General features: G+C 44.7%; 1 protein-coding gene across 1 annotated transcript in view; it reads right to left on the bottom strand.

The window, feature by feature from the left end:
• LOC147023628 (uncharacterized) overlaps positions 1–25,973 on the bottom strand; it is a 244,871-nt gene that overhangs the window by 83,203 nt on the left and 135,695 nt on the right. Inside the window, exons 18-27 of the mRNA XM_085889230.1 lie at positions 18,250–18,291; positions 12,105–12,192; positions 11,863–11,898; positions 9,107–9,271; positions 8,722–8,829; positions 7,788–7,886; positions 4,884–4,954; positions 4,449–4,640; positions 3,467–3,635; positions 3,220–3,312 (exon numbers count right to left, since the gene is read on the bottom strand). Coding sequence (XP_085745356.1) covers positions 3,220–3,312; positions 3,467–3,635; positions 4,449–4,640; positions 4,884–4,954; positions 7,788–7,886; positions 8,722–8,829; positions 9,107–9,271; positions 11,863–11,898; positions 12,105–12,192; positions 18,250–18,291 — 1,063 coding nt within the window. The remainder of the gene's footprint in view (positions 1–3,219; positions 3,313–3,466; positions 3,636–4,448; positions 4,641–4,883; positions 4,955–7,787; positions 7,887–8,721; positions 8,830–9,106; positions 9,272–11,862; positions 11,899–12,104; positions 12,193–18,249; positions 18,292–25,973) is intronic.

Below are 25,973 nucleotides of genomic sequence, written 5' to 3'. Positions count from 1 at the left end.
ATCCTGCCACCACCCTCCAAAAATAGAGTAACTGAACTGCAGGAGGGCGTCTGCAGACACAGTTGTGCACGAGATATGGAAGGCCGTTGGCTCACAAGGAGCTCCTCCACCCTTTGACAGGTTTTGTTTTTAATCTTGCTGAGTGTCCATATTATACACCCTCCTCATCAGGAAACCTGGTGGGGGAGATGGTTTAGTCACCAACAACCCAACCATGAAATAGAGTTAGTACAGGTTTACATGGTACCTGTAGCAATTCACAGATCTTATCTGGCTTGACCTGACAAATAAATGGACAATTCCGCAATTTTTCATATGGTTCATCCATTCCGCTGTTGATGGACAATTCGGCAATTTTGCAATCTCTCGGTCTGGTACTTTAGCAATGTATTCCGGCATCTTTTTCAATCATCTTAGTTATCAAAACATTCGAGAATAAAAGGGATGGCCTTTAAAGGTTTATCACTTCACTTTATAGTTTCTTTTCAGCATATCATTTTGTACACCTTTGATGGACCGGCCATTTTTTTCCCACGCCATCCCTAAATATGGAGTACTACCGCATTCCTGATAAAATTTTAGATCATAAACCCTAGTTTTTGTGAAAGATCTGGTATGATAAATTTGTACAAGTATAGAAAGGCCATTAGTGAGACAGCTGGGTTATTCAGCAGAGGCCGAGCAAAGCATGGTCAAGGCCGTTTATTCCTGCTACGCGAAACTTTGCAACTCATGTATGCAGAAAATGGATTTTTTGGAATGCTGGCCGCATTTTCCATCCACTCATCGTGTAACTTTGTATGAAGCTAGGTTTTACCATAGCACACATTTCTTATTTACAGTCATCAACTTGGTTGTGGGATGGTTTTAAAGGCCATAAAATACGAGATGATGAGTCTTTCCAAGTGTTTGGAAAAGAGGTGCAGAGAGCACACTGCACAAGCCCAAGTACATCTATACTTGCCACGAGAGATGGTTCGATCCAAAATTTTCTGAGCCTGCACCAAAAAAAAAAAAACTTAGAAAAGGTAGGAATCCTGAATCAATTTCTGGCAATTTTATAGGAATTTCTGGGAGACTATTTACCTGGAAGAAACACTATATTGGCCTGTATTTGTTTGAAAGCTTTTCTCAGCTCAAGAAAAAAACATTATTGTGAACTTTGTGTTGACCGGAACGTTCGGTGGAATCCTTTTTCATTTAATGCGTGCAAGGGCCTCAGCCAACTTTCAACAACATGGTCAAGTATGGTTGTGGTCACCTATTATCTGGTTATTGCAATATGACACCAAGATGTTGATTATTCTGGAATTCCAGCTCTGTTTCTGGATGCTTAGGGCCCTGTCACACCTTGACGTTTTAGCCAGGAATGGCAAAGTATAAAAATGCACGTAAAACGTTGGCGTACGCTGAATTTTTTTTTTTTAAGTTTTGGTCGTATTCATAACGTGTTGGTCGTATGCATGGGTAAGTTGTGTATACGTTAGGAGCACGCTGAAAAACAATGAAGTACGCTGGCATATTACATGGTACGTCGAGTACGTCGTGAAATTTCAAGCATGCTGAAAATTTTACGACGTACTCGACGTATGGCTCACAAGTTCCGCATACGCTGGCATAAGTTCTCGGCACGCTTCGCGATCGTTTACACACGTCGGTCACACGGTACTTGTCAGTTACTCATAAGTCGAAACACGTCAAGGTAATGTTTCGTAGACCCGAAACTTAATTTGTAACCTACGAGTAACGTGCTTTGAACCTATGTGTAACGTATCTCAAATGCACATTGGCGTATGTAGACGAATTTGATTGACGTCTTCCGGACGACCACAGAACTTACTGAACGTGTTTCTAACTTACAGCTACCGTATAATGGCGTATTGGCAGCGTTAAGGGGAATTGGTATATACAAATGGGCTTCACAAGAGGAACCCGTCAGTGTTTCAGACTCCATGGTGAGTAGATGTCAATGTCAGTAGCAGTAGCAGTATCAGTAGCAGTAGTTCGAGAGAATTTAGTGATGTCGATGTTATTAGTAGTCGTAGTTCGAGAGAATTTAGTGATGTCGATGTTAGTAGTAGTAGTATTAGTATTAGTAGTAGCAGTAGTAGTAGTTCGAGAGAATTTAGTGATGTCGATGTTAGTAGTAGTAGTAGTAGCAGAAGTAGTAGCAGTAGTAGTAGTTCGAGAGAATTTCTTGATGTCGATGTTGGTAGTAGTAGTAGTTCGAGAGAATCTAGTGATGTCGATGTTAGTCGTAGTAGTAGTAGTTTGAGAGAATTTAGTGATGTCGTTGTTGGTAGTAGTAGTAGTTCGAGATAATTTAGTGATGTCGATGTTAGTAGCAGTAGTAGCAGTAGTAGTAGTTCGAGAGAATTTAGTGATGTCAATGTTAGTAGTAGTAGTATTAGTAGTAGCAGTAGCAGTAGTAGTAGTAGTAGTTCGAGAGAATTTAGTGATGCCGATGTTGGTCGTAGTAGTAGTTTGAGAGAATTTAGTGATGTCGATGTTAGTAGTAGTAGTAGTAGTAGTAGTTTGAGAGAATAAGTTTCGGGTACGCTAAACATCACCTCGACGTGTTTCGACTTATGAGTAACTTACAAGTAACGTGTTTCGACTTATGAGTAACTTACAAGTAACGTGTTTCGACGTGTGTCAGCGATCGCATAACGTGCCTACAACTTATGGCCAGCGTAGCGGAACGTGTGAGTCATACGCCGGCATACGTCGTAAAATTTCAAGCATGAAAAAATTTGAGGAAAACTCAAAAGTACAACGTTTAAAGCCAGCGTACTACGACGTATGGCAGTGTTTTTCAGTGTGTCTTAACGTATACAAAACGTACCCATAACGTATTCGACGTGTGCCAGCGTTTTAGACAAATTTTTCATAAATCAGCATACGTTGGCTAAATCGTCAAGATGTGACAGGGCCTTTACAATGCATATCGTTAACACTTTTTCTTCAGCTGATTTTGAACCACCAACCTGGAGGAGATCAGTCCAGTGTTCTGAACAAATCAAAGCAATTTGGTTAAAAAGAGGGTTAAAGAGGTTAGGAAGAGCAATTAACAGTACCACAGGAAAAGAGAGGTTGTCAAAAAGAGCACCCACAAGTTGGATGAATCGGTCATAGGAGACTCTTTAAATCAAACAGGGTTAACAAAACCTAGCACACAGAACATTTTAACAACAAAATTAAAAACCAGCTGAGACTGACCAAGAAGTCCAACAATTCCAGGTTCTCCACGAGCTCCAGGGGGACCTGGTGTTCCTAGTGTCTCTATCGTTTCACCTGGCTCTCCCTTTTGCCCTGAGAAAACAAGTGAGGCAGACATAATTTTTGAAAAAAAAAAAAAAAGGACATAAATAATCATTAAAGATGATGGAAATTGTTTTGCAATTACCAAATAAGAATAGAGTTAAAATAAACTGCAGGTACATCTGTGCCTTTGAAACAGTGTCACCTAGTAATCCGATGACCCCTGGGGTACCATGAGAACCTCGATCTCCCTTTTCCCCTGCCAAACCAGGTGGTCCATAACTGGGTAGGCCTGGATTACCCTTCTTTCCGGGAATCCCAGGAGGGCCAAGAGGACCTGGAAATCCCAAGTCTCCCTTCGTCCCCTCAAAAGCCTGCAACAGAACAGCACGTAAGATACCTTACAAGATGAAACCACTCAATTTGCATCCATCCATTCTCCAGACAGCATTAAAAAAAACTATTTCAAATGGTCATCACAACTTAAATTTTTGGCTCGTACTTAAATTCCACCTTTCCCCACAGAATAACCACTTAATATTGGTTAAATTTGTGGATAGTCAGTCACTTAGTCATTGTGAGCAAATGCATATTGGACTGAGGCTTAATTCTGAATTCAGCCCGATATATAATTGCACCATTTGTGAGGCACGGCTGTGCAGCTAATGTAGTTATTGTAGTTGCAAAATTCAGGCAGGAAATTGGAATTTAGCCAGGGTGCCAGCAAATACTCACCTACTCTTCACCAAAGATATAGTGGGATCTTTACGGTCCACCAACTAATGCCAGCAGATGAGACATCCGGTTTTAACTTTTATCTGAACGACGGTGGACAGTTTGATATGCAGCTCCACAACACCAAACACCAGGATGACAGTCTAGAGCTGGGTTGAAATTCGGACCCAGGCGAGACAGCTCAGAGGTGAGTGGTGTACATACCTCAAGACTGAATCCCTCAGTGAATATAATGGATTGAGGGCATACTTCATCGCAGTTTGGTAATTTTAAACTCTTATTCTTCACTTAATTAAGGCAAGAGTAACACACACACAAGAATACATTGGTCACACAACAGCTAATCAACCACACATGGCGGTCGATGAGCTCATCTGTTAAAATGCTGACCTCACAAGTCTCGATTTTGTTAACAATTGTCAAGTGGAATAATAACAGCAACTCAAACGTACAGACTCTCCCTTTTGGCCAGGCTTTCCAGGGGTTCCATCAATGCCAGGCTGGCCATCTCTGCCAGGGTTTCCTTGGGGTCCAGGCTGTCCTGGTTCTCCTGTGTCTCCTTCCCACAACACATCCACATCAGCTCGTCCACTTTCTCCTTTTAATCCCTCCAAGCCAGTGGAGCCTGGAGATCCAGGTCTGCCCTGCATTTAAGAGAGAAGTACCATGTGTTATGTTCTGCGTAAAATAAAATAAAAAGATGAATAAATACACAAACTGAAAAACAATGACCAAATAGCCAATCAATAAACAGACACTTCGACGATTCATCACTCATTGGTCTCTTCAATTGGCCTCCAACTCAGGTAATTTGACAACCTTGACTTGCTCTCGGCTTTCAATGGAGTACTTCACATTCATCAAATCATTAATTGCAGATTCCTTACCTGTGGTCCTGCTGCCCCAGAAGCCCCTGTAAAACCCCGATCTCCTTTTTCCCCTGGCAATCCATCAGTTCCTCGGAGGCAGAACCAGCCAACACGTAACATTATGGTTGCAACACGTAACGTTACGTCACGTTATGGTTACACGTGGAGAGAATGTGTAAGTTAACAATCACCCTGGATTTAGAAAAGGTACAATACAAGACAATACAATACTGAGGTTGCATACCCTTTTCCGCCAGGACTACTTTGGCAACTCTCCATCTGCGTGGAATTCAGCAGATATCACTCCCACCCGCAAGAAGGGTGAAAAACAGATCAACTACAGATCAGATAAGCTTGATTTTATTTCAATGATATGCAGTCAGGGAATCTATCGTTGCTGTCAATGCCATATTTCCTCTTTCAATGCTGCCTTAATATCTGATCATCGGTTTGGATTCTGTCCTCGTCATTCAACTCGGGACATACTGCTTCACCTCTCTCAGCAAAAGTTGGAGGCCCTAAGTCTCAGGGTGAACGTGGGGAGGGAGAGGAGGGGGGACTCAGCAATGGTTGGAAGCCCCAAATCCCAGGACATATCTCAGGTATTTGACTGTCTGACATCCTGCTCTGCTTGCCAAGCTCACTGCCTGTGGTGGTCCCAAGGCCACTTTTAAACCTGGCTTTCTGACTTGCTTCACTTCGAGTTGTGATGAATGTGATTCTCTCCTCACACGTCCCCTCCTCTCCCAGTGGAGGCTGGAATGCCCCCAAGGCAGTGTCTTGGATCCAGTCTTGCAGCGCCATTCTGGCACAGAAGTCAGACCTCGTAAAAATATGATCGGGTATTTGAGTCGACCTTTAACCGACGACGAATCTAGATACAGCCAGATTGAGAGGGAAGCCCATGTTTCGATTTCACAGTACGTAATGTCATCTAAAGTCTCTATTAACGACTTTCCCCTAATGTGTAAAGAGTTTTCGACAATTTTGATGTACTTTGATCTAAATTCATCATCCTTGAGTAATGTGCTGAAATGGCCTTGGATAGTTTAGTATTTTTGTGTTTCTATTTTTCCAGCAAGCAGCCTGCTTGATTGTGTCTTGGACAGGTGTCGATCCAGAGAGCTCATTACCATTCTCATTTGTTGTATTATATAAACTTAGTTGTATTTCTGTATTTGTGGCGAATCATCATTTGGATGAATAAAACCATGACTGAAGACAAACTGATGCTCCTCGACTTGACGAGTTGACAAGGACGATAATTCACACTGACAGTAATTGATGCAATTATACAAAGATTGTTGTGATTGAACAATTATTGCTGCGATTCTCCAATCTCAATATGGCGAAAGAGGTGGAGAAGTTCTCTGAACAAGTGACAACAACATAATAACTGCAACACCTGGTGTTGGCTTGGTGGTTAGAGTGGCTGGCTTGGGATCTTAGGGTCCTGAGTTTGAGCCCAGTTTACCAGTGAATTAACACCAGGTGGGGTTGACTCAGCCTATCATCCTTCCGTTGTTGGTAAAATGAGTACCAGTGTACTGGTAGAGGGGCACAGCATCAGCAGCATAGCCGTGCTTCCAAGAAATGACAGCTACCTGGCAGTTAAGCTGCCATGTGCAAGAATGGTAAGTGAAACTCTATTGTTGAGATCTGGAAGATGGGGGTAGTGGTGTAAGGCTGTCAGGTTTTGGGAGGGGAAACTTTGAGGGTCTGAGAAGTGATTTGGGAATTAGATTGGGTAAAATGAATGAGTAGGTGGTTTGCATTAGAGAAATGGGCAACCTTCGAGGAGCAAATACGTATGATGCAGAGTATATATATATATATATATATATATATATATATATATATATATATATATATATATATATATATATATATATATATATATATATATATATATATATATATATATATATATATATATATATATATATATATATATTCCAATGATGTCTAAAGGTAGAGGAATAAAGAGACCACAGTGGTTGAGCAGGAGGTCAACATCAAGACTGAAAAAACAACATTTAGTGAACCTCAAGACTGACCTTTCAATCTAGTCTCCTTCCTCAAGAACTTGGTGATGCCTTGTCAATGTTGGTGTATGTTCCTCCACCATCTCTTTCATTACTCCAAATGGCACCACAGCTGACTGCTCGTGGGAAGGCCAAATGCCTCAATTCTGTGTTTGTTTCCAAATCTTGTGTTTCCAACCCCCTCACTCTCTCTGTACCCATGTTACCCGCATCATACCCATAGGTTGTTGGACTCTGTGTCCTTTTCACCTGAGAAGGTGGAGAAGTTTGTGGCAACCCTCGACTGATTCTGCTACTGCTTGGGGCAGTGCATCAGCGCAAGTTCAGCGAAACTTGCATCAGCGCAAGTTTCCTATAAGCCTGCTCAGCCGCTCTTGCACATCCTCTATCTGATATGTTCACCCTATCCTTAACCCGAGGTCATCTTCCATCGACTTGCAAGTCAGCCCACATCACTGCATTACATAAACATGGTGCATAAAGTGATCTTTCTATCCCCACCTGTGGAATTCTTCCCTCCGGGGCTTCAAGGCAGCTGTTCACCACAATCTCGGGTCCTTCCCTTGCTCTTATCCTTCCCCACATCCCCTGTTTCTCTGTGTGTCCCTCTGTTTTGTCCCTAAGCCCTGATGCTGGTGTGTTTTGCACCCCTTCTCTTTCTCCAGTTCTTGTCGTTCTATTGCATTCTCATGCATTCAGTTTTATCGCTCCTCCACAAGCCTCGACTTTGTCAAAAACAAAAAACATCTGCATTTTGTCAAATAGAGTTTGATTGTATTCATCTGAATCAAGAGATCATATAAAATGATTTGTGCATGTGAATCGTGTTTAATAACCTTCCCTTAGCGGCGGCAGACCTTGAATCACGATAACTCACCTGGTACTCCAGGGTTGCCTACTGGTCCAGGGTAACCGGGTGGTGCCCGAGTTGCATTCTGAGCAAATGTGCATTGCAGGCAAATTTCTCCTTTGTCACCTGAAAGTCATGTAGAAGTGAGGAATTAAGGGCAGAAGGAGAAACAATGGCTTCATCCAATTGATGATTGACCCGTTATGGAAATCTGCCTCCTGAAATTTCAGCCAATGAACTACTTCAGTAATGATGCTTCACATCTACTATAAATGGGTGAGGTGTGTGTGTGTGTGTGTGTGTGTGTGTGTGTGTGTATGTGTGTGTGTGTGTGTGTGTGTATGTGTGTGTGTGTGTGTGTGTGTGTGTGTGTGTGTGTGTGTGTGTGTGTATGTGTGTGTGTGTGTGTGTGTGTGTGTGTGTGTGTGTGTGTGTGTGTGTCACACTTTTTGTCAATTCATGAATTACGCACTGTTGGAATGTACCTTTTGACCCTTTAGACTGCTGAGACCCCTTCGAACTTTAACTTCGACCCTTTAAGACTTCTAATACCCTGAAGACCCCAAAAGTCCCCAAGGACACAAAAGTCCCAAAAAGTTCCCGAGGACCAAAAAGTCCCAAAAGTTGCCGAGCACCCAAAAGTCCCCGAGGACCCAAGACCCAAAAGTCTCAGAGGACCCAGAAGACCCAAAATCCTAAATGACCGAAAATACCCCCAAGGCTGAGAAGGCCAATGAAAATTTTGTCCATCGGACCAACGGGCCCACGAGTCTTTAAAATCCGGAAGCATTCACTTGTGATTAATAACGATGTGTCAGGAATTAACCTATTTTACAGTCACCCTTTGGCTTCCGTGGTTGTTTATCTGCAGAGCTAATTTTAGCAGTGAGAAAAATGTGATCTAGGACAATGAGGAAGTGGTAGAGAGTCAGAGAAAATGGAACAAAAGAAAGGCCCTTACCTTTTCTCCCAACTTCCCCTGGGAAGCCAGGGAAACCTTTGATTCCAGGAAGACCGGGTAGACCAACATTAATATGATGCTCCCTTTGTTCTCCCTTTGGCAAGGCTCCTAAGTATAAGTCAAAGAGGTTAATGGTGAATTCAATTTAAATCCTACTTGATGCAGAACAATGGTAGATATTGTTTTCACTGAAACTTATGTTGCAGAGTCCTGATCCCTCTTATGTTACCAAAATTACATGCACATATAAGCAATTTACAATACTTGCTGCATATCCAAATAAAACTGCACTGAAATTCAAGGATGAGAGCATTAGAGCTGAGATTAGTATTGTATGCCTTGCATTGTTACGTAATGAAACATTGTAATGGTCCCACTGTTTCACCTTTGGGTCCCGGTGGCCCTGAAGGTCCGGGTTTTCCTGGAAGACCTGGACGTCCAGGTGTGCCAAATGGGCCAGGCTGAGAATGTCCTGGTGGTCCTCTGTTACCCTTTTGACCCATCTCACCTGGCAGGCCTGGTTCTCCTGCTGGCCCTTGGTAGGGTTCACCTAGGGAAGAGTCGGTAAATGTTTTTCTGAGTGAAATGTTCTGGCTCAGTTACATATTACATCACCAAAATGGTTGTATTTTTGAACCCTTGTATGACTGACTCTTTGATTGTTGTATGCCACAAACTTTCACCGTTCATCCCCCTTCTTTTGGCATCTTCTATCCTCTTCAATCACTCAAACTTGTACTACTTTTTGCCTTACCTCTCACTCCCCTATTTCTCCTATCCCACTGACTTCTTTTGCTCAGTTAACACTCAAACAAAAGATCAGGACAATCTCTCTGGTCATTTGTCAAGTATTTGATACTGTTTATGGTGGGCTTGGGATCTGAGGATCCTGAGTTCAAATCCCATTCAGCTGTTGAATCAATACCAGGTGGGGTTGACTCTGCCTGTCATCCTTCCGAGGTCGGCAAAATGAGTGCCAGCATGCTGGTATCCTGTGTCAGAGTGGTGACCCGTCCAGGATTGCACCCAATAGCCAAGGAGACTTCTTTGGCAGCATCAACGCTCTGCACAGAGTGTGGTCCCAATGGATGGATGGATGGATGGATACTGTTTGGGACAAGGCATTGCTTTCCAACCTCTCTGCCAATGGGTATTCATTGACCCATCCTTGAATGGTTATCAGATTTCCTTTGGTGAGTGAAAACAATACATTGGTCTTGATGGCATTCTGTCTTGAGATCTCCCTATTCAGGCTGAGATGTCCATCTTTGGGTTATTCCACAAGGTCGTGCTTTTGGACCGACTTTATTCTTGCTCTGCATCAGTGATGTCCCCGCTTCCCTGGATAATACTCTGAACAACTTTGCAGGTGACTCCACACTGTACAGAATAATACACCACAATTCTGAGATGCAAGCTGCTGCAGTGTCCATCTCTGCAGATCTGGAAAAAAAAAAAAACCGAGTGTTTTTTTTGGATACGAAGTCAAAGCTCGTGGAAGAGCTAGAGCAGAGAATGGATCAGTATGCGAAGGAAATTGGAACAACAGAAAGAGAAGGGGAAGCACCACAACAGCAGAGCCGAGGAATAGACAGATACAGACAAACAAGAGATGAGGGTAAAAATGAGGGGTTGTGGGGATGGGGGAAGCAGTGGGTGGCCAACATGGATAAAACTCTCAGGAAGGAAAAACTGGAAATTTGAAAGGTGGTCGGCTTGAGGTGGAGAGGGGAAGCGGGGGGGGGTGCACGTGGGTAGCAAATATCACAGCTTTGGATGAGGATGATCTGAGATGGTAGTGAACAGCTGTCTTGAAGACCTGCAGGGAAAGTGAGATTGAAGATAGTGAGGAAATTGGTTCCACAGGTGGGGAAATATAGGAACGAATGAGTGGAGATGAGCAGTGATCCTGGAGTTTGGGAGTTTCATCAGAAGATGGTTGCTGGTGGACCATGTGCGCTCCCTGCAGAAAGCTGAGGAGGGGGACGACAATGTATGGGAAGGGCAGAGGGTGCAGGACCAGAAAGGAGAGGCATTAGAGGACAGAAGGACTACCAACCTGTCTGCGATGTGAAAGTGATAGGCCAATAGACACAGTTTCATCATGGGACATTCCAAATCTTGAAATCCTTGGTTTCCATCATGTCAAGTTGAGCAAGATGTGAGGCAAGGGAGCCAGCCCAGAGGGGAGAGCAGTACTCCATCAAGCTATGAAGGAAGGCCTTGTAGGTCCATAAGAGTTTAGGTATGCCGAGGAAGGACTTTCACGATGGAGGATGACCAGTCGGCGATTGGCTTTGGAGGCCAACTTAGTAATACGACTTACGACTGAACTTCCTCAAGAGGTTTGCCAGATGGTTTGCTGGCACTTGAAGTGGCTCTCTGAGAATAGCTGGAGAGATTTTGACTCTCACAAGCATATGATCAGATGAACCAATTGGAACATAAGAAAAGGAGACATTTGCGGGGAAGTTTGTAATCACCAAGTCCAAAATGGAGGATTTGCTATTGGGAGAAATCTGGGTCAGAAAGTTCACAGATTGAGTTCGTCATTGGTCAGCTGTTTGGCAATTGAACTTCCCGACTTTTGAGGGGTGATCAGTTAAATTGGGGCTCAACATACTTGTAGAGATGGTTGGATGATGAAAGTTACAGAGTATAGAGATCTATCCTTGCTACTGCTCAATGCTCAATGATATAGAAATGCTCAAGCAGAATCCCACTTAGTTACCAAACACCAGCTGAACACTCATCAATATCCCTTTATCCTTCCATTATCTTATCTGTGAACCAATTCCCTGCGTCTGTTGTTTTGTGCCACTTCCTGAAGTTTTTTTAAGATTTCCGCGACCATCACTTCATGCTATTTTTCTCTACCCATCCCAAGTCTTATCTACGCTGCCTGACCTCCTCCCTCCGCTTTATTTTCAACCACTCATGTGTAATATTTTGGTTTCCATGTTCCCCTTCGAGCATCTTTCAATGAGTGAACCTGCTGCTCTGAGTGAAAATATTGCACTGGTATGTATAAAAGACGGCACATTGAAAATCATGAAGATTTAAGATAAGGCAGTAAGAGCAAGGGTGGAAGAAGAAAGAGGAGAGGAAATGGAATGATGATAAAGATTGTAACAATCTCACCTTTGGGCCCAGGAAGGCCAGGTATTCCACTGGGACCTGGAGCAGAAGAAGAAGGGAGCAGGAATTACTCAGGACAGCTCTAAAAGAGACCCATGCATGTTTATGTTTGCACATCAGTTTTTATTATATGACTGTGATGCCAGTATTTATTATATGACATTTATTATACACATAAAAAGACAAATGGTGGATGGAAAAGAGGAAAAGAAAATGAAAGAGGAAGATGAAGAAGTGATGTTTACCCGTAAGCCCGACCTCCCCTTTGTTCCCTCGGAGTCCAGGAAAGCCAATATCTCCTCTAAACTTCAGCTCATTGAAGTCAAAATCATACTGTAAATAAATAAAACGTTAAACATGACAAAAACAAACCAAACACAACACAAAATTCACAACAGATGCAGCAGATTCTGAATTCCAAAAATGATACAAATGAATCTTCATCAAAGTCAATTCAAAACTAGAAAGAGCAATCAGAGATCGCAGACCCTCGCCACAACTTATTTTGTGTGGTGCTTGTGCGGTGTTTGTGTACTGGTGTGTTACGTCATAAATAAGAGACATAATTAGAACTGCCACACGATAACTGCTGGCAGTGATGACCGGGAACCAAGATGTCCGGCTTTGATTGAACCCCGCTTTGATTGGACACCTGACCTTGACCAATGATATTTTTCATTATTATTCAATTGAATTTAGAATGGGATTAAAATACATTCAATTCAAATTAAATGGAAGACCAAATAGGTACCGTCTTGCATTGGAGTCATCAGAAGGAACCTGAACAAACGACAAGCAAAGATGAAGTCATCAGGAGGAACCTGGATAGGATTAGCATTTCTGCTGCTACACCTCTACCCTCAAACCCATCCAGGCACAGCCAAGTGAGCACAGTCACAAAGGATTTACTTCTGAAATTTAGAACACATTACCTCGACGTACAAACGATTTAATTCTGAAACTTGCAGCCGATTTTGTCCAGTAGAAGCCGAGAAACGAATTTTCAGTCCCTGTGTTAAAGTTCCATACAGAGAAACCATCCCATATAAAGGGAGGGGCGCTTTCCGCCGCCCTTGATACAGAGTTACCGTTCCATATAAAGGGAGGGGCGCTTTCCGCTGCCCTTGATACAGATTTACCGTTCCATATAAAGGGAGGGGCGCTTTCCGCCGCCCTTGATACAGAGTTACCGTTCCATATAAAGGGAGCGACACTTTCCGCCTCCCTTGATACAGATTTACTGTTCCATATAAAGGGAGGGACACTTTCCGCCTCCCTTGAATCAGAGTTACCGTTCCATATAAAGGGAGGGGCGCTTTCCGCCGCCCTTGATACAGAGTTACCATTCCAGATAAAGGGAGGGGTGCTTTCCGCCGCCCTTGATACAGAGTTACCATTCCATATAAAGGGAGGGGTGCTTTCCGCCGCCCTTGATACACATTTACCGTTCCATATAAAGGGAGGGGCACTTTCCGCCTCCCTTGATACAGATTTACCGTTCCATATAAAGGGAGGGGCGCTTTCCGCCTCCCTTGATACAGATTTACCATTCCATATAAAGGGAGGGGCGCTTTCCGCCGCCCTTGATACAGAGTTACCATCCCATATAAAGGGAGGTGCACTTTCCGCCTCCCTTGATACAGATTTAACGTTCCATATAAAGGGAGGGACACTTTCCGCCTCCCTTGATACAGATTTACTGTTCCATATAAAGGGAGGGACACTTTCCGCCTCCCTTGAATCAGAGTTACCGTTCCATATAAAGAGAGGGGCACTTTCCGCTGCCCTTGATACAGAGTTACCGTTCCATATAAAGGGAGGAGCACTTTCCGCCTCCCTTGATACAGAGTTACCGTTCCATATAAAAGGAGGGATACTTTACGCCTCCCTTGATACAGAGTTACCGTTCCATGTAAAGGGAGGGACACTTTCTTCCTCCCTTGATACAGTTACCGTTCCATATAAAGGGAGGGGCACTTTCCGTGATACAGAGTTACCGTTCCATATAAAGGGAGGGACACTTTCCACCTCCCTTGATGCAGAGTTACCATTCAATATAAATGGAGGGACACTTTCCGCCTCCCGTGATACAGAGTTACCGTTCCATATAAAGGGAGGGTGCTTTCCTCCTCCCTCAATACAGAGTTACCGTTCCATATAAAGGGAGGGACACTTTCCGCCTCCCTTGATACAGAGTTACCGTTCCATATAAAGGGAGGGGCGCTTTCTGCCTCCCTTGATACAGAGTTACCGTTCCATATAAAGGGAGGGGCGCTTTCCACCTCCCTTGATACAGATTTACCGTTCCATATAAAGGGAGGGACACTTTCCGCCTCCCTTGATACAGAATTACCGTTCCATATAAAGGGAGGGGCGCTTTCTGCCTCCCTTGATACAGAGTTTCCGTTCCATATAAAGGGAGGCGCGCTTTCCGCGTCCCTTGATACAGAATTACTGTTCCATGTAAAGGGAGGGACGCTTTCCGCCTCCCTTGATACAGATTTACCGTTCCATATAAAGGGAGGGACACTTTCCGCCTCCCTTGAATCAGAGTTACCGTTCCATATAAAGAGAGGGGCACTTTCCGCTGCCCTTGATACAGAGTTACCGTTCCATATAAAGGGAGGAGCACTTTCCGCCTCCCTTGATACAGAGTTACCGTTCCATATAAAAGGAGGGATACTTTCCGCCTCCCTTGATACAGAGTTACCGTTCCATGTAAAGGGAGGGACACTTTCTTCCTCCCTTGATACAGTTACCGTTCCATATAAAGGGAGGGGCGCTTTCCGTGATACAGAGTTACCGTTCCATATAAAGGGAGGGACACTTTCCACCTCCCTTGATGCAGTTACCATTCAATATAAATGGAGGGACACTTTCCGCCTCCCGTGATACAGAGTTACCGTTCCATATAAAGGGAGGATGCTTTCCTCCTCCCTCAATACAGAGTTACCGTTCCATATAAAGGGAGGGACACTTTCCGCCTCCCTTGATACAGAGTTACCGTTCCATATAAAGGGAGGGGCGCTTTCTGCCTCCCTTGATACAGAGTTACCGTTCCATATAAAGGGAGGGGCGCTTTCCACCTCCCTTGATACAGATTTACCGTTCCATATAAAGGGAGGGACACTTTCCGCCTCCCTTGATACAGAATTACCGTTCCATATAAAGGGAGGGGCGCTTTCTGCCTCCCTTGATACAGAGTTTCCGTTCCATATAAAGGGAGGGGCGCTTTCCGCGTCCCTTGATACAGAATTACTGTTCCATGTAGAGGGAGGGACGCTTTCCGCCTCCCTTGATACAGATTTACCGTTCCATATAAAGGGAGGGACACTTTCCGCCTCCCTTGATACAGATTTAACGTTCCATATAAAGGGAGGGGTACTTTCTGCCTCCCTTGATACAGAGTTACCGTTCCATATAAAGGGAGGGCGCTTTCCACGTCCCTTGATACAGAGTTACCGTTCCATGTAAAGGGAGGGGCGCTTTCTGCCTCCCTTGATACAGAATTACCGTTCCATATAAAGGGAGGGACACTTTCCACCTCCCTTGATGCAGAGTTACCGTTCAATATAAATGGAGGGACACTTTCCGCCTCCCGTGATACAGAGTTACCGTTCCATATAAAGGGAGGGTGCTCTCCTCTTCCCTCGATACAGAGTTACCGTTCCATATAAAGGGAGGGACACTTTCCGCTTCCCTTGATACAGAGTTACCGTTCCATATAAAGGGAGGGCATTTTCCGCCTCCCTTGATACAGAGTTACCGTTCCATATAAAAGGAGGAGCACTTTCCGCCTCCCTTGATACAGAGTTACCGTTCCATATAAAGGGAGGGCGCTTTCTGCCTCCCTTGATACAGAGTTACCGTTCCATGTAAAGGGAGGGACACTTTCTTCCTCCCTTGATACAGTTACCGTTCCATATAAAGGGAGGGGCGCTTTCCGTGATACAGAGTTACCATTCCATATAAAGGGAGGGACACTTTCCACCTCCCTTGATGCAGAGTTACCGTTCAATATAAATGGAGGGACACTTTCCGCCTCCCGTGATACAGAGTTACCGTTCCATATAAAGGGAGGGTGCTTTCCTCCTCCCTCAATACAGAGTTACCGTTCCATATAAAGGGAGGGACACTTTCCGCCTCCCTTGATACAGAGTTACCGTTCCATATAAAGGGAGGGGCGCTTTCTGCCTCCCTTGATACAGAGTTACCGTTCCATATAAAGGGAGGGACACTTTCCGCCTCCCTTGATACAGAGTTACCGTTCCATATAAAGGGAGGGGCGCTTTCTGCCTCCATCAATACAGAGTTACCGTTCCATATAAAGGGAGGGACACTTTCCGCCTCCCTTGATACAGAGTTACCGTTCCATATAAAGGGAGGGGCGCTTTCTGCCTCCCTTGATACAGAGTTACCGTTCCATATAAAGGGAGGGACACTTTCCGCATCCCTTGATACAGAGTTACCGTTCCATATAAAGGGAGGGGCGCTTTCCACCTCCCTTGATACAGATTTACCGTTCCATATAAAGGGAGGGACACTTTCCACATCCCTTGATACAGAATTACTGTTCCATGTAAAGGGAGGGGCGCTTTCCGCCTCCCTTGATACAGATTTACCGTTCCATATAAAGGGAGGGACACTTTCTGCCTCCCTTGATACAGATTTAACGTTCCATATAAAGGGAGGGGCGCTTTCCGCCTCCCTTGATACAGAGTTACCGTTCCATATAAAGGGAGGGGAACTTTGCACCTTTCTTGATTATACAGGGTGTCTATAAAGTCCTTGTGGAACTTGTTATTGCCGTTGTTAAATCCAAAATTCCTCTGAGTTTCTTGAAGAGTTAACATTTTCTGATGAGTTTACTTCTACATCAGTGGTAAAGTTAACCACCACAAGTACTACATTTGGTTGCTGAACTATGATGATTAAATCTTTCACATATCGACTTGTACCAGTAAGACGAGGTTTCCTTCAACTATGCTTCCAATGTGCGACGGTTTACCCCACTTGTCGGCAGGATCTGCTTCTGGACCTCAACCAAAATCTATTCGGCTTGGTATTGGCACCTACTCAACTCATCTATCAAGTTTTGTTGTAATCCGTCCACAACTTTTTGAAATGTCATGTTCCACATCATTTTTGGCACCATTTCTCAATGGTGAATAATTACGAGGAAAAATTAAAAAATTATCGGATCTGGATCCAGATTCGGATCTTCACCAAAATCGAATAAATTTGTCCTTGTCACACACACAACCTGTCCATCAAGTTCAATCTGAATCTGTCCATAACTTTTTCAGATATCCTGCTCACAGAGAAAGAAAGACAAACAGAGGTAAAAACATAACTTCCGTCCACCTTCAGTTGGGAGGTGGTGGGGTGGAGGGTCGGAGGGGGGGGGGGGTTGGAGGTCATGAATGCTCCTACTCTTAGAATACTACTACTCCTTTCACTTGCTAATCTTTTAAATTTGTCGTGGAATCTCTGAATACATTAATGGATTGTCACTGGTTCTGCAATACAGGTTTATCTCTAATTTTGCGACACCACATATTTCATTCTTCTCTCTGTGTTTCCGAACGTTTCATTACCCTCCCAGGGATGTAATTTTTCCACAAAAACACAGATGTCTGTGTTTCGGCCTCGTCATGACTACACACATGAATCGTTGAAATCTGCTGAGAAAATTTTGAGGTAGCAGGGGATGTTGCACCCAGAACGAGAAACAAAGAAAACATCTCGAAACATCTAAATCTTGTAAACTTTCCAGAATGTCCAAAATTTCTCCCGCGTGGTGTTGTGACTGGCTTTCTGAACCCACAAAATATGACATCCTTGATTCCAGAGGTATGCCACAAAAATGATACAAGAAAAATTTTAAGGCAGTCCATGAACACAACTCTATGGATTATTCAAACTGGAGAATGCTGAGCAAACCTTGCTCACATCCATGAGTCACTTTGTGAAATGATGTGGATCTCTTACTTGTTAAGATTTTTCTGACTTATTTTGGAAGGAAGAAGTCCTGTTCACGTTTGCTTAAAGCAGAGGTAAGTCTCACAAGGATGCTCAACTGTTCACATTTATCTTGCAGTAGCAATCTCTGTTGCTAATTGTTATTCAGGAATATTTTGGACAACATTCCGAAATAATCCTGTACATGAACTCCATCTCAAAGCGAATGAAATATTTGACCTCACCAACAACCAAACCTTCATATCTACTCTTTCTTTTTGCCTTTCTTCAAAGTGACATTCATGTTAAATTTACAACTCACACAAAAGATAATGCAAGAATTGCTTCCACAACAACGTGAACATGAGATAACTAACCTTTAACCCCTTTTATGCAATCACCATGGGGTATTTCCCGCCCCAAACTCACCTGTGCTGGAGGCCCTGGGATACCTTGCTCTCCCTTTCCACCCTGCAATGTGAGACAACAGATTAGAGAAGGAAACATACAAGGAATTGTAGACACGGAAAAAGTAACACTGCTCATTCAGCCTGCATCATATGTCCATTCCAACACCAAAACACAACACACATATCACATGACATGACAATATGTGAACTGTGAAAGAAGAAGACAGCAGCTGACAATCTATTGAAAATTCCAGCAATCTCTGTGTGTCTGTCTGTTTGTTTGTCTGCGACCGCCGTTTCTCGACGACCGCCGGTCCGATCCGATTGAAACTTGCCAGGAATATTGCCGGGGACCCGCGGATGTGCCTTTTCGAGGTTTGATGTCAATCGGATGAGCGGTTCCCAAGTTACGGCCATTTTACTGCTTTTTCAGTGTTGAAAAAGTGTATATATGGCAGCTGAAGGTGTCGTTCCACCTTCTCACCTTATCATGCCAATTTTTTCCTAAATTATTAATAACCGGACGACCACCGGTCCGATCGGATTGAAACTTGCCAGGAATATTGCCGGGGACCCGCGGATGTGCCTTTTCGAGGTTTGATATCGATCGGACGAGCAGTTCCCAAGTTACGGCCATGTATCTGTGAACCAATGACAGGACACGGTCCTATGACATCACGAATGACGTCACAATTAATGTTTATTTAATTAAGTTTTTTTTTTTTGAAGGATTGACGTCACAATCAACACTGGGGACCTGGGTATGTGCCTTTCTCTGGGTATGTGCCATACCTGGGTATGTGCTAAACTCCCAAGGTTTGAATATTGTTCAAATTATTAATTAATCCCAAGGTTTGAATTTTCCCGAGGGAAACAGCTGTTTCCCAAGGGTTTGAAAGCTAGAGGAGGGGGGACAGAGGAGGGGGGAGAGAGGAGGGGGTGAGAGGCGGGAGAGAGGGGGTGAGAGGGGGTGGTAAGAGAGGAGAGGGAGAGAGGAGGGGGAGAGAGAAGGGCGAGAGGAGGGGGGAGAGAAGGGCGAGAGGAGGGGGAGAGAGAAGGGCGAGAGAGCAGGGCGAGAGTAGGGGGATAGAGCAGGGTGAGAGAGGGGGTGAAAGGGGAGGGCAAGAGAGGGGAGAGAGGAGGGGAGAGAGAGAGGGGTGAGAGGGGGGCAAGAGAAGGGAGAGAGGAGGGAGGAGAGAGAAGGGCGAGAGAGGGGCGTTCGAGGGGGGCAAGAGAGGGGAGGGAGAGAGGAGGGGGGACAGAGGAGGGGGGACAGAGGAGGGGGAGGGAGGGGGAGAGAGGGGGAAGAGGGGGACAAGAGAGGGGAGGGAGAGAGGGGGCGAGAGAGGTGGGGCGAGAGAGGAGGGTGGACAGAGGAGGGGGAGAGAGGGGCGGAGAGAGAGAGAGGGGGCGTCACAATTCTTCTTCGTTTGATATGACGTCACAATTGATGCTGGGGACCTGATCCTGCAGGCACATAGCTGCACATACTGGCACGCACCTACGGGCCCACTCCTACGGGCCCGCCCCTTCGGGCCCGCACTAATGTATATAAAGACAATAACCTTCTCCTTGGCATCCAGGATAGAAACTGAAAAATAATACAAAGTCTCAAGCTACAATCTCTACATTCAATAACATGTCTGAAAAATCGTGAGCATAAATAGAAATAAAATAAAATATATACATTTACAAATTGCAACTTAACAAAATTATTACATTATTGTTGTTGTTATTGAAGATTGTAAATTATTAATGTTATTGTTCTATTACAACAAAGGAGTCTTAAGTTTGCCGGGGTAGCCTAGAAGCATGTTCAAGAATATCTGAGCTGTTGAGTCTGGGTTTTAATCTCAGCCCAGCTATAAACTATTATCCGGGTGTTACACATGCAGGAAGACGCATCAATGTGTGCACCATCCCTTTGATGAATGTCGAAATGGACATCCACTCAACAAGCATTAGTTGATGCATGTTAAAGATCGCAGTATCATTTTGTGAAGAGTCGGTGAACTATCACCCATACCCTGGCCAAATTCCAAATTCCTGCTCTAAACTGCAGGGGCAGCCACCCCCCCCCCAACCCCCTGAACTCCCAACCCAAGCAAATGATGCTACTCACAGTCATGTGCTGCATAAAGGAGAAGTAGGAAGTCTCAGTAAGAAACAAACAAACAAACAAACAAACAAGAAAGATGTTGTGCAAAGCATGTCACTTGTGAAATCCATAAAAGAAATTTGACTTTAAAAATCATTGGTGGTTGAATCAAATGATCAAACATGCAAATCCTCTTCAAATTTCAAGTCAATGGGATGAAAATTAAGGATTTTGCTAATTTCACCAAAGTTGTTGACCTCAAAAACACTTGTTCATTCCTCTTCAAATTTCAAGTCAATGGGTTGAAAATTGAGGATTGTAGAAATTTCACTGAAGTTGTTGACCTTTGGCCTATGTTGATATTTTGGTCTATGTTGACCTCAAAAATAATTAGTTGTTGATATGAATTCAGTGAGCAGAAATATAAATCCTCTTCAAATTTCAAGTGAATCAGAAAAAAATTGAGGATTTTAGAAATCTCGCCTAAGTTGTTGACCCTTGGCCTATCAGGTCAGGTATGGGAGCATGTGCCAGAACAGCGAGTCGCTGCGTCCACTTTCCGCCGGTACTCCAGGGGCCTCCGTCTGGCCATCCCCCAGGCAGATGCCAGGCCCATCCCCATCTCCTTGAGATGCTGGTCAACCTGCTGCAACCACAAGGCACGTGGTCGGCCCATTGGCCTCCTCCACTCACGAGACTCCCTCGCTGAGAGAATCTGGTGAGCAGGATCAGCGTTAGGAAAACGAGCCACATGTCCATACAGCTGCAACTGACGCTCACGGACCATGCAGGTAACAAATCTCATCCGAGTGTCTCTCAGCAACCGCTCGTTGGACACAAAATCTGACCAGCGATAGCCAAGGATTCTCCGAAGAGACCTAGTACCAAAGGAATTAAGTCTCCGTCTCAGATCCTTGGTCAGTGTCCAAGTTTCGCATCCATAGAGCAAGACTGGAAGCACCAAGGACCTGAAGACTCGGACTTTCGTCCTCCCGCACAGGTACCGGCAGCGCCACACCCCATGATCGAGTGAATCCATGACTCCCCAGGCCCGACCCAGACGTCTATTGACCTCTGAGTCACAGCCAGCAGAGACATGAATATCACTGCCAAGGTAAGTAAATCTCTCCACGACCTCAACATCCTCACCACAAACAGACACAGACAGGACAGCAGCATCCAAGATGTCATTGAAAGCCTGGATCTTAGTTTTGACCCAAGAAACCCGGAATCCCAGCGGCTCCGACTCCTCATTCAGCACATCGAGGGCCCCCAAAAGGATATCTAAAGTCTCCGCAAAGATGACTGCATCATCTGTGAAATCAAGGTCAGAGATCTTGACATTCCCAAACGATGCACCGCAGCTTGATCTCTCCGACATCCTCCCTAAAATCCAGTCCATACAAGTGCTGAAAAGTGTGGGGGCCAATACACACCCCTGACGAACTCCAGTAACAACTGGAAATAAGTCAGAGATGGTACCACCACACTTCACAGTGCTCTCAGTACCAGAGTAGAGTTCAGACATCAGATCGATCAGTTTTGCTGGCACCCCACGAAGACCAAGAATCCTCCAGAGGACATCCCGATTCACTGAATCGAACGCTTTACAGAGATCAACATAGGCTGCAAGCAGCCCCTGCCGAAACTCTCGTCTGCATTCGGTGAGGACACAAAGAGCAAGGATACGGTCAATCATGGACCTCTTTGGTGTAAAGCCTGACTGCTCTGGACGCTGGTGCTCAAGCAGATGGTGGTGACCCCTATCAAGAATTATCCAAGCAAAGACCTTGGCCCGGCACTGAGAGCAGCGTCACCCCTCGGTAGTTGTTGCAGTCTTGGCGATCACCCTTCCCTTTCCAGAGAGGGACAACAAGGCCCCTCTTCCAATCAGTTGGGATGATGCCTGTGTTCCAGGCAGAACAAAAAACTGCATGCAACGACACGAGTGCAGCATTTCCACCAGCCTTGAGAAGTTCAGCATGGATGCCACAGATCCCTGGAGCTTTACCTTGTTTCAACTGGTTCACCGCAGCCCATGCTTCCACAAGCGAAGGTGGACCACAATTGATTGGAGGGTCAGCAACAGGGATTGTAACACCATTGATGTCAAACTCGACAGCTGGTGGATCAACCCGGTACAACTGCTCAAAGTAACCGGCCCAGCGGGCCTTCACTTCAGACTACTCTGTTAAGAGCCTACCACTCTCTGCTCTAACTGCAGTGCTCCGCAGGATGGGCTTGGATGAATGCAATGCGCGACTTCCCCTGTAAGCGGGACGAGAATCACCTGTCCGCAGGTGATGCTCCACCCCCTCACAGATTCCTCGCACATAGGCCTCCTTGTCCACCCTTAGTGCACGTACAGTTTTACGCCTCAGCTCCCTGAACAGCTCAGCTCTGCCATTCAGCCTGCCCCTGCGACTCTGGTCAATGGTATCCTGTGTGCCTTGAGAGACAAAATTCTTCTTTGCCCTGTGGTGAGCTCCAAGACATCCACCGGCAACATCAAGGAAGGTGGTCTTGAAGGTAATCCAGAACTCTTCAGGACCCCCAAAGCACCCAAACACCCCAAATGTCCACTCAGCCTGTTCGCAAACTCCTCAGCTACTCTCATCCTTGAGCTTGCCAACATCCAGCCTAGGCTGGGATGGTACCATTCTCCAGGATTTAAGGTGCAGCTTTAGAGTTGCTGCAACAAGCCGGTGGTCAGTATTGAGGAACTGAGCACTCCGGTAGACCCTGCAGTTCTGGATCATCCTCCAGCGACCGTCAACGAGGACATGGTCAATCTCCTTTGCCACACCGCCAGCGTTGGAATACCAAGTCAAGCGATGAGCTTGTGGGCGCTGAAACCATGAACCAGCCACCCTAAGTCCATGACTTCTTGCAAAGTCAAGGAACTTAGTGCTATTCTGATTCATAGTGCCTGACCGATGGGGACCAACACATACCTCATAACCATCCCTATCAGTTCCAGTCGATGCATTGAAATCCCCCAAGACTAGAAGTGCATCTCGTCTGGGGCACTGATCAACCACAAACTCAAGCGTGGCGTAGAATGTGTCCTTCACGGTGAGGTCACTTGCCTCAGTCGGTGCATAGACAGAGACCAGGGAAATGACACCTAAGGAGTGACGAATCCTTAGTCTCATAATACGCTCGTTGACCGGTGTTACCTCAATTATCATTGGGGTCAGCTTATTGGACTCAGCTACAGCAACTCCCTGAGTATGGTAACCATCAGAGCGACCAGACCAATAGTAGGTGTAACCACCCACCATTATCTCGCCGCAATCCGGTCTCCGAACCTCAGAGAGAGCGGCAATACCGATGTCCAAACGCTTGAGCTCAGATAATAACAAAGACAGCTGATCATCCTCTCTTAGGGATAGGACATTCCAGGCACCCACCCGAAGGGACCGCCTCAGGTTAACCCAAGGAGACCGCCGTCTGGTGGACGACACCTCAGCACCACTCTGACACACTCTCCCGCAATCTGACCCAGGGAGGTTGCCCCATGCTTTCCCTCCTTTCATCAAGGATTGGGGGTCCTGAAGGCTTTGCCCCAATCCCGTCATCCGGTGAGCTGCCATGCGAAGAGAAGCTGCAAAGGAGGTACTCCCACGGAGTGGGTTTTCAGATTTTTTTTGCGTTTGTGCGTTTTGCGGAATGAAAGGTTTTACAGTGGCCGGAGTGCAAATCCTGCCACCAACCTCCTATGTTTGGCCTATGTTGACCTCATAAATAATAATTGGTGGTTGAATTCAGTGACCTGATATGCAAATCCTGTTCAAATTTATCATTAATAAGATTAAAATTAAGGATTATAAAAATTTGACAAAGTTGTTGACCTTTGACCTATGTTGACCTTTTCATCTCAAAAACAAGAGGCTTCTTGCTTATGACAAACTCAACCATGTGGTGAAGTTTCGTGAAGATTGGTTTGCAATCGTTACCTTCAGGCAATAAACATTAAAAAAAAAAAAAAAAAAACAAGCAAGAACAAGAAAAAGATTTCGCACAAAACACGATACTTGCAAAATCCCTCCCTCTCTCCAAAGGTTGCCATGGATACATCAAACTGTCCATTTCATTAAGATTAATATTGACAATCTTAATCAAAGCTCAGGTCAATCGGATGAAAATTTCTTCTATTTCAGATTGAAATTGATGATTTTAGAAGTTTGAGCTTGAGTTGACCTTTGACCTTTTCTCCTCAAAAAATAGTTGCTTTCCAAATTCAGTGATGGACTATGCAAATCCTGTTTTCAACTTTCAAGTCAATCGGATGAAAAATAATGATTTTAGAAATTTGACCTTTGACCCCAAAATCAATGGGCTTCTCAGTTGAGACTACCTCTACAACCTGGTGAAGTTTCATGACTATCGGTTTCGAATTGTGACCTGTAGTCGATTGACAAACAGACAGAATAACAAAATGGACTGACCAATATACATACTTGAAAAATCTTCCATTTTGCAAGTAACCAATTACACATGCACACAAAGATGGACAGACACATACATTGAACTTTGAAAGATGGCCATCCTGTGGATGGTGTCTTTCTGCCACAAAGTGGTATGCCAGACTGAGCCAGTTGGTAGGTTTATCTTATCTTCAGCAAGTTGTCAGGCATTCAATGTCTTGCAATATCTTGCCTTCCAAATGATTTCTGACATTTATTGGATTTAAAATTGGCATAAGCACTTTTTGAGAGTTCTTGTCTGACAACAGCGTAAATAGCAGCAGCATGGTTTGCTTTATCCATCTCCACTCTCTTTTTGGAAAAGGTAGCTATCACCTCTTTGCATTTCTTTCTCGAAGAACTTCTTATGCTGAGGTGCATGAAATCAATTGCAATCATCAATTTTAAATCTCTCCAAGTTTGAGTTTGCAAAGTTTGCAAAAGTCTGCAAAGGTCTCACTTTGCGTGTCCATCTCTGCCTTGGCTCCATGTTCCAGGTGGTGCTGTGGCAAAGATCAAAATTAGACCTTCTACGGGATGCAGTTGTCTTCCATTTGGGAATGATGATGTATCCAGTGAAGTCTTCTGGCCGTGATAATATATTCGAGTAACTCCTCCATCCAAAAGAGTCTCCCCACTTGTGCAATACAAATATGCCCTATCTGCTGTTGAGCCTTAGTGGGACCAAATACACTTGGTGTGTACCTGTAGTGGAAGGCCTCAACCTTCCTGGAGATATGTAATTTGTTGGTCCATGTCTCAACCCCATACAACAGCCCAACAAGCACCACAGCACCGTAAACCAGGCATTTTGTCTTCAAGGAATGATGATTGCCTTTGACGATGTCTCCAGGCATTTTTAAAATATGGAGTCGAGGCTCATGTAGAACCGAGAAAGGACAAGGACATAACAGAACAAAAGAACAGTGAAAATGTGGGGAGGACATGCCAACAGCAGGGTAGAGGGACATGATAGAAAGAGACCTGGAGGAAGAAAGGAGACGGGAAGGATGCGAGAAAGGGGATGGGGAGGAGGACACGGGGTTGAATAAGCTGGATACAGGAGCAAACTCTCAATCACAGAAGTGAAAAGGAAAACTTGGGAAGAAGCAGTTATGGAACGAAAAAAAATCTTTAAAAAATTGCAGGGGGGGGGGGGCAAGGAGCAGAGAAAAA

The sequence above is a fragment of the Eptatretus burgeri genome, chromosome 7 (assembly GCF_056783735.1).
Source record: "Eptatretus burgeri isolate ZD-2024b chromosome 7, Ebu_testis_v1, whole genome shotgun sequence".
Taxonomy (NCBI): domain Eukaryota; kingdom Metazoa; phylum Chordata; class Myxini; order Myxiniformes; family Myxinidae; genus Eptatretus; species Eptatretus burgeri.
The sequence above is the reverse complement of the archived record's forward strand: the minus strand, read 5'-3'. Positions and strand labels throughout refer to the sequence as shown.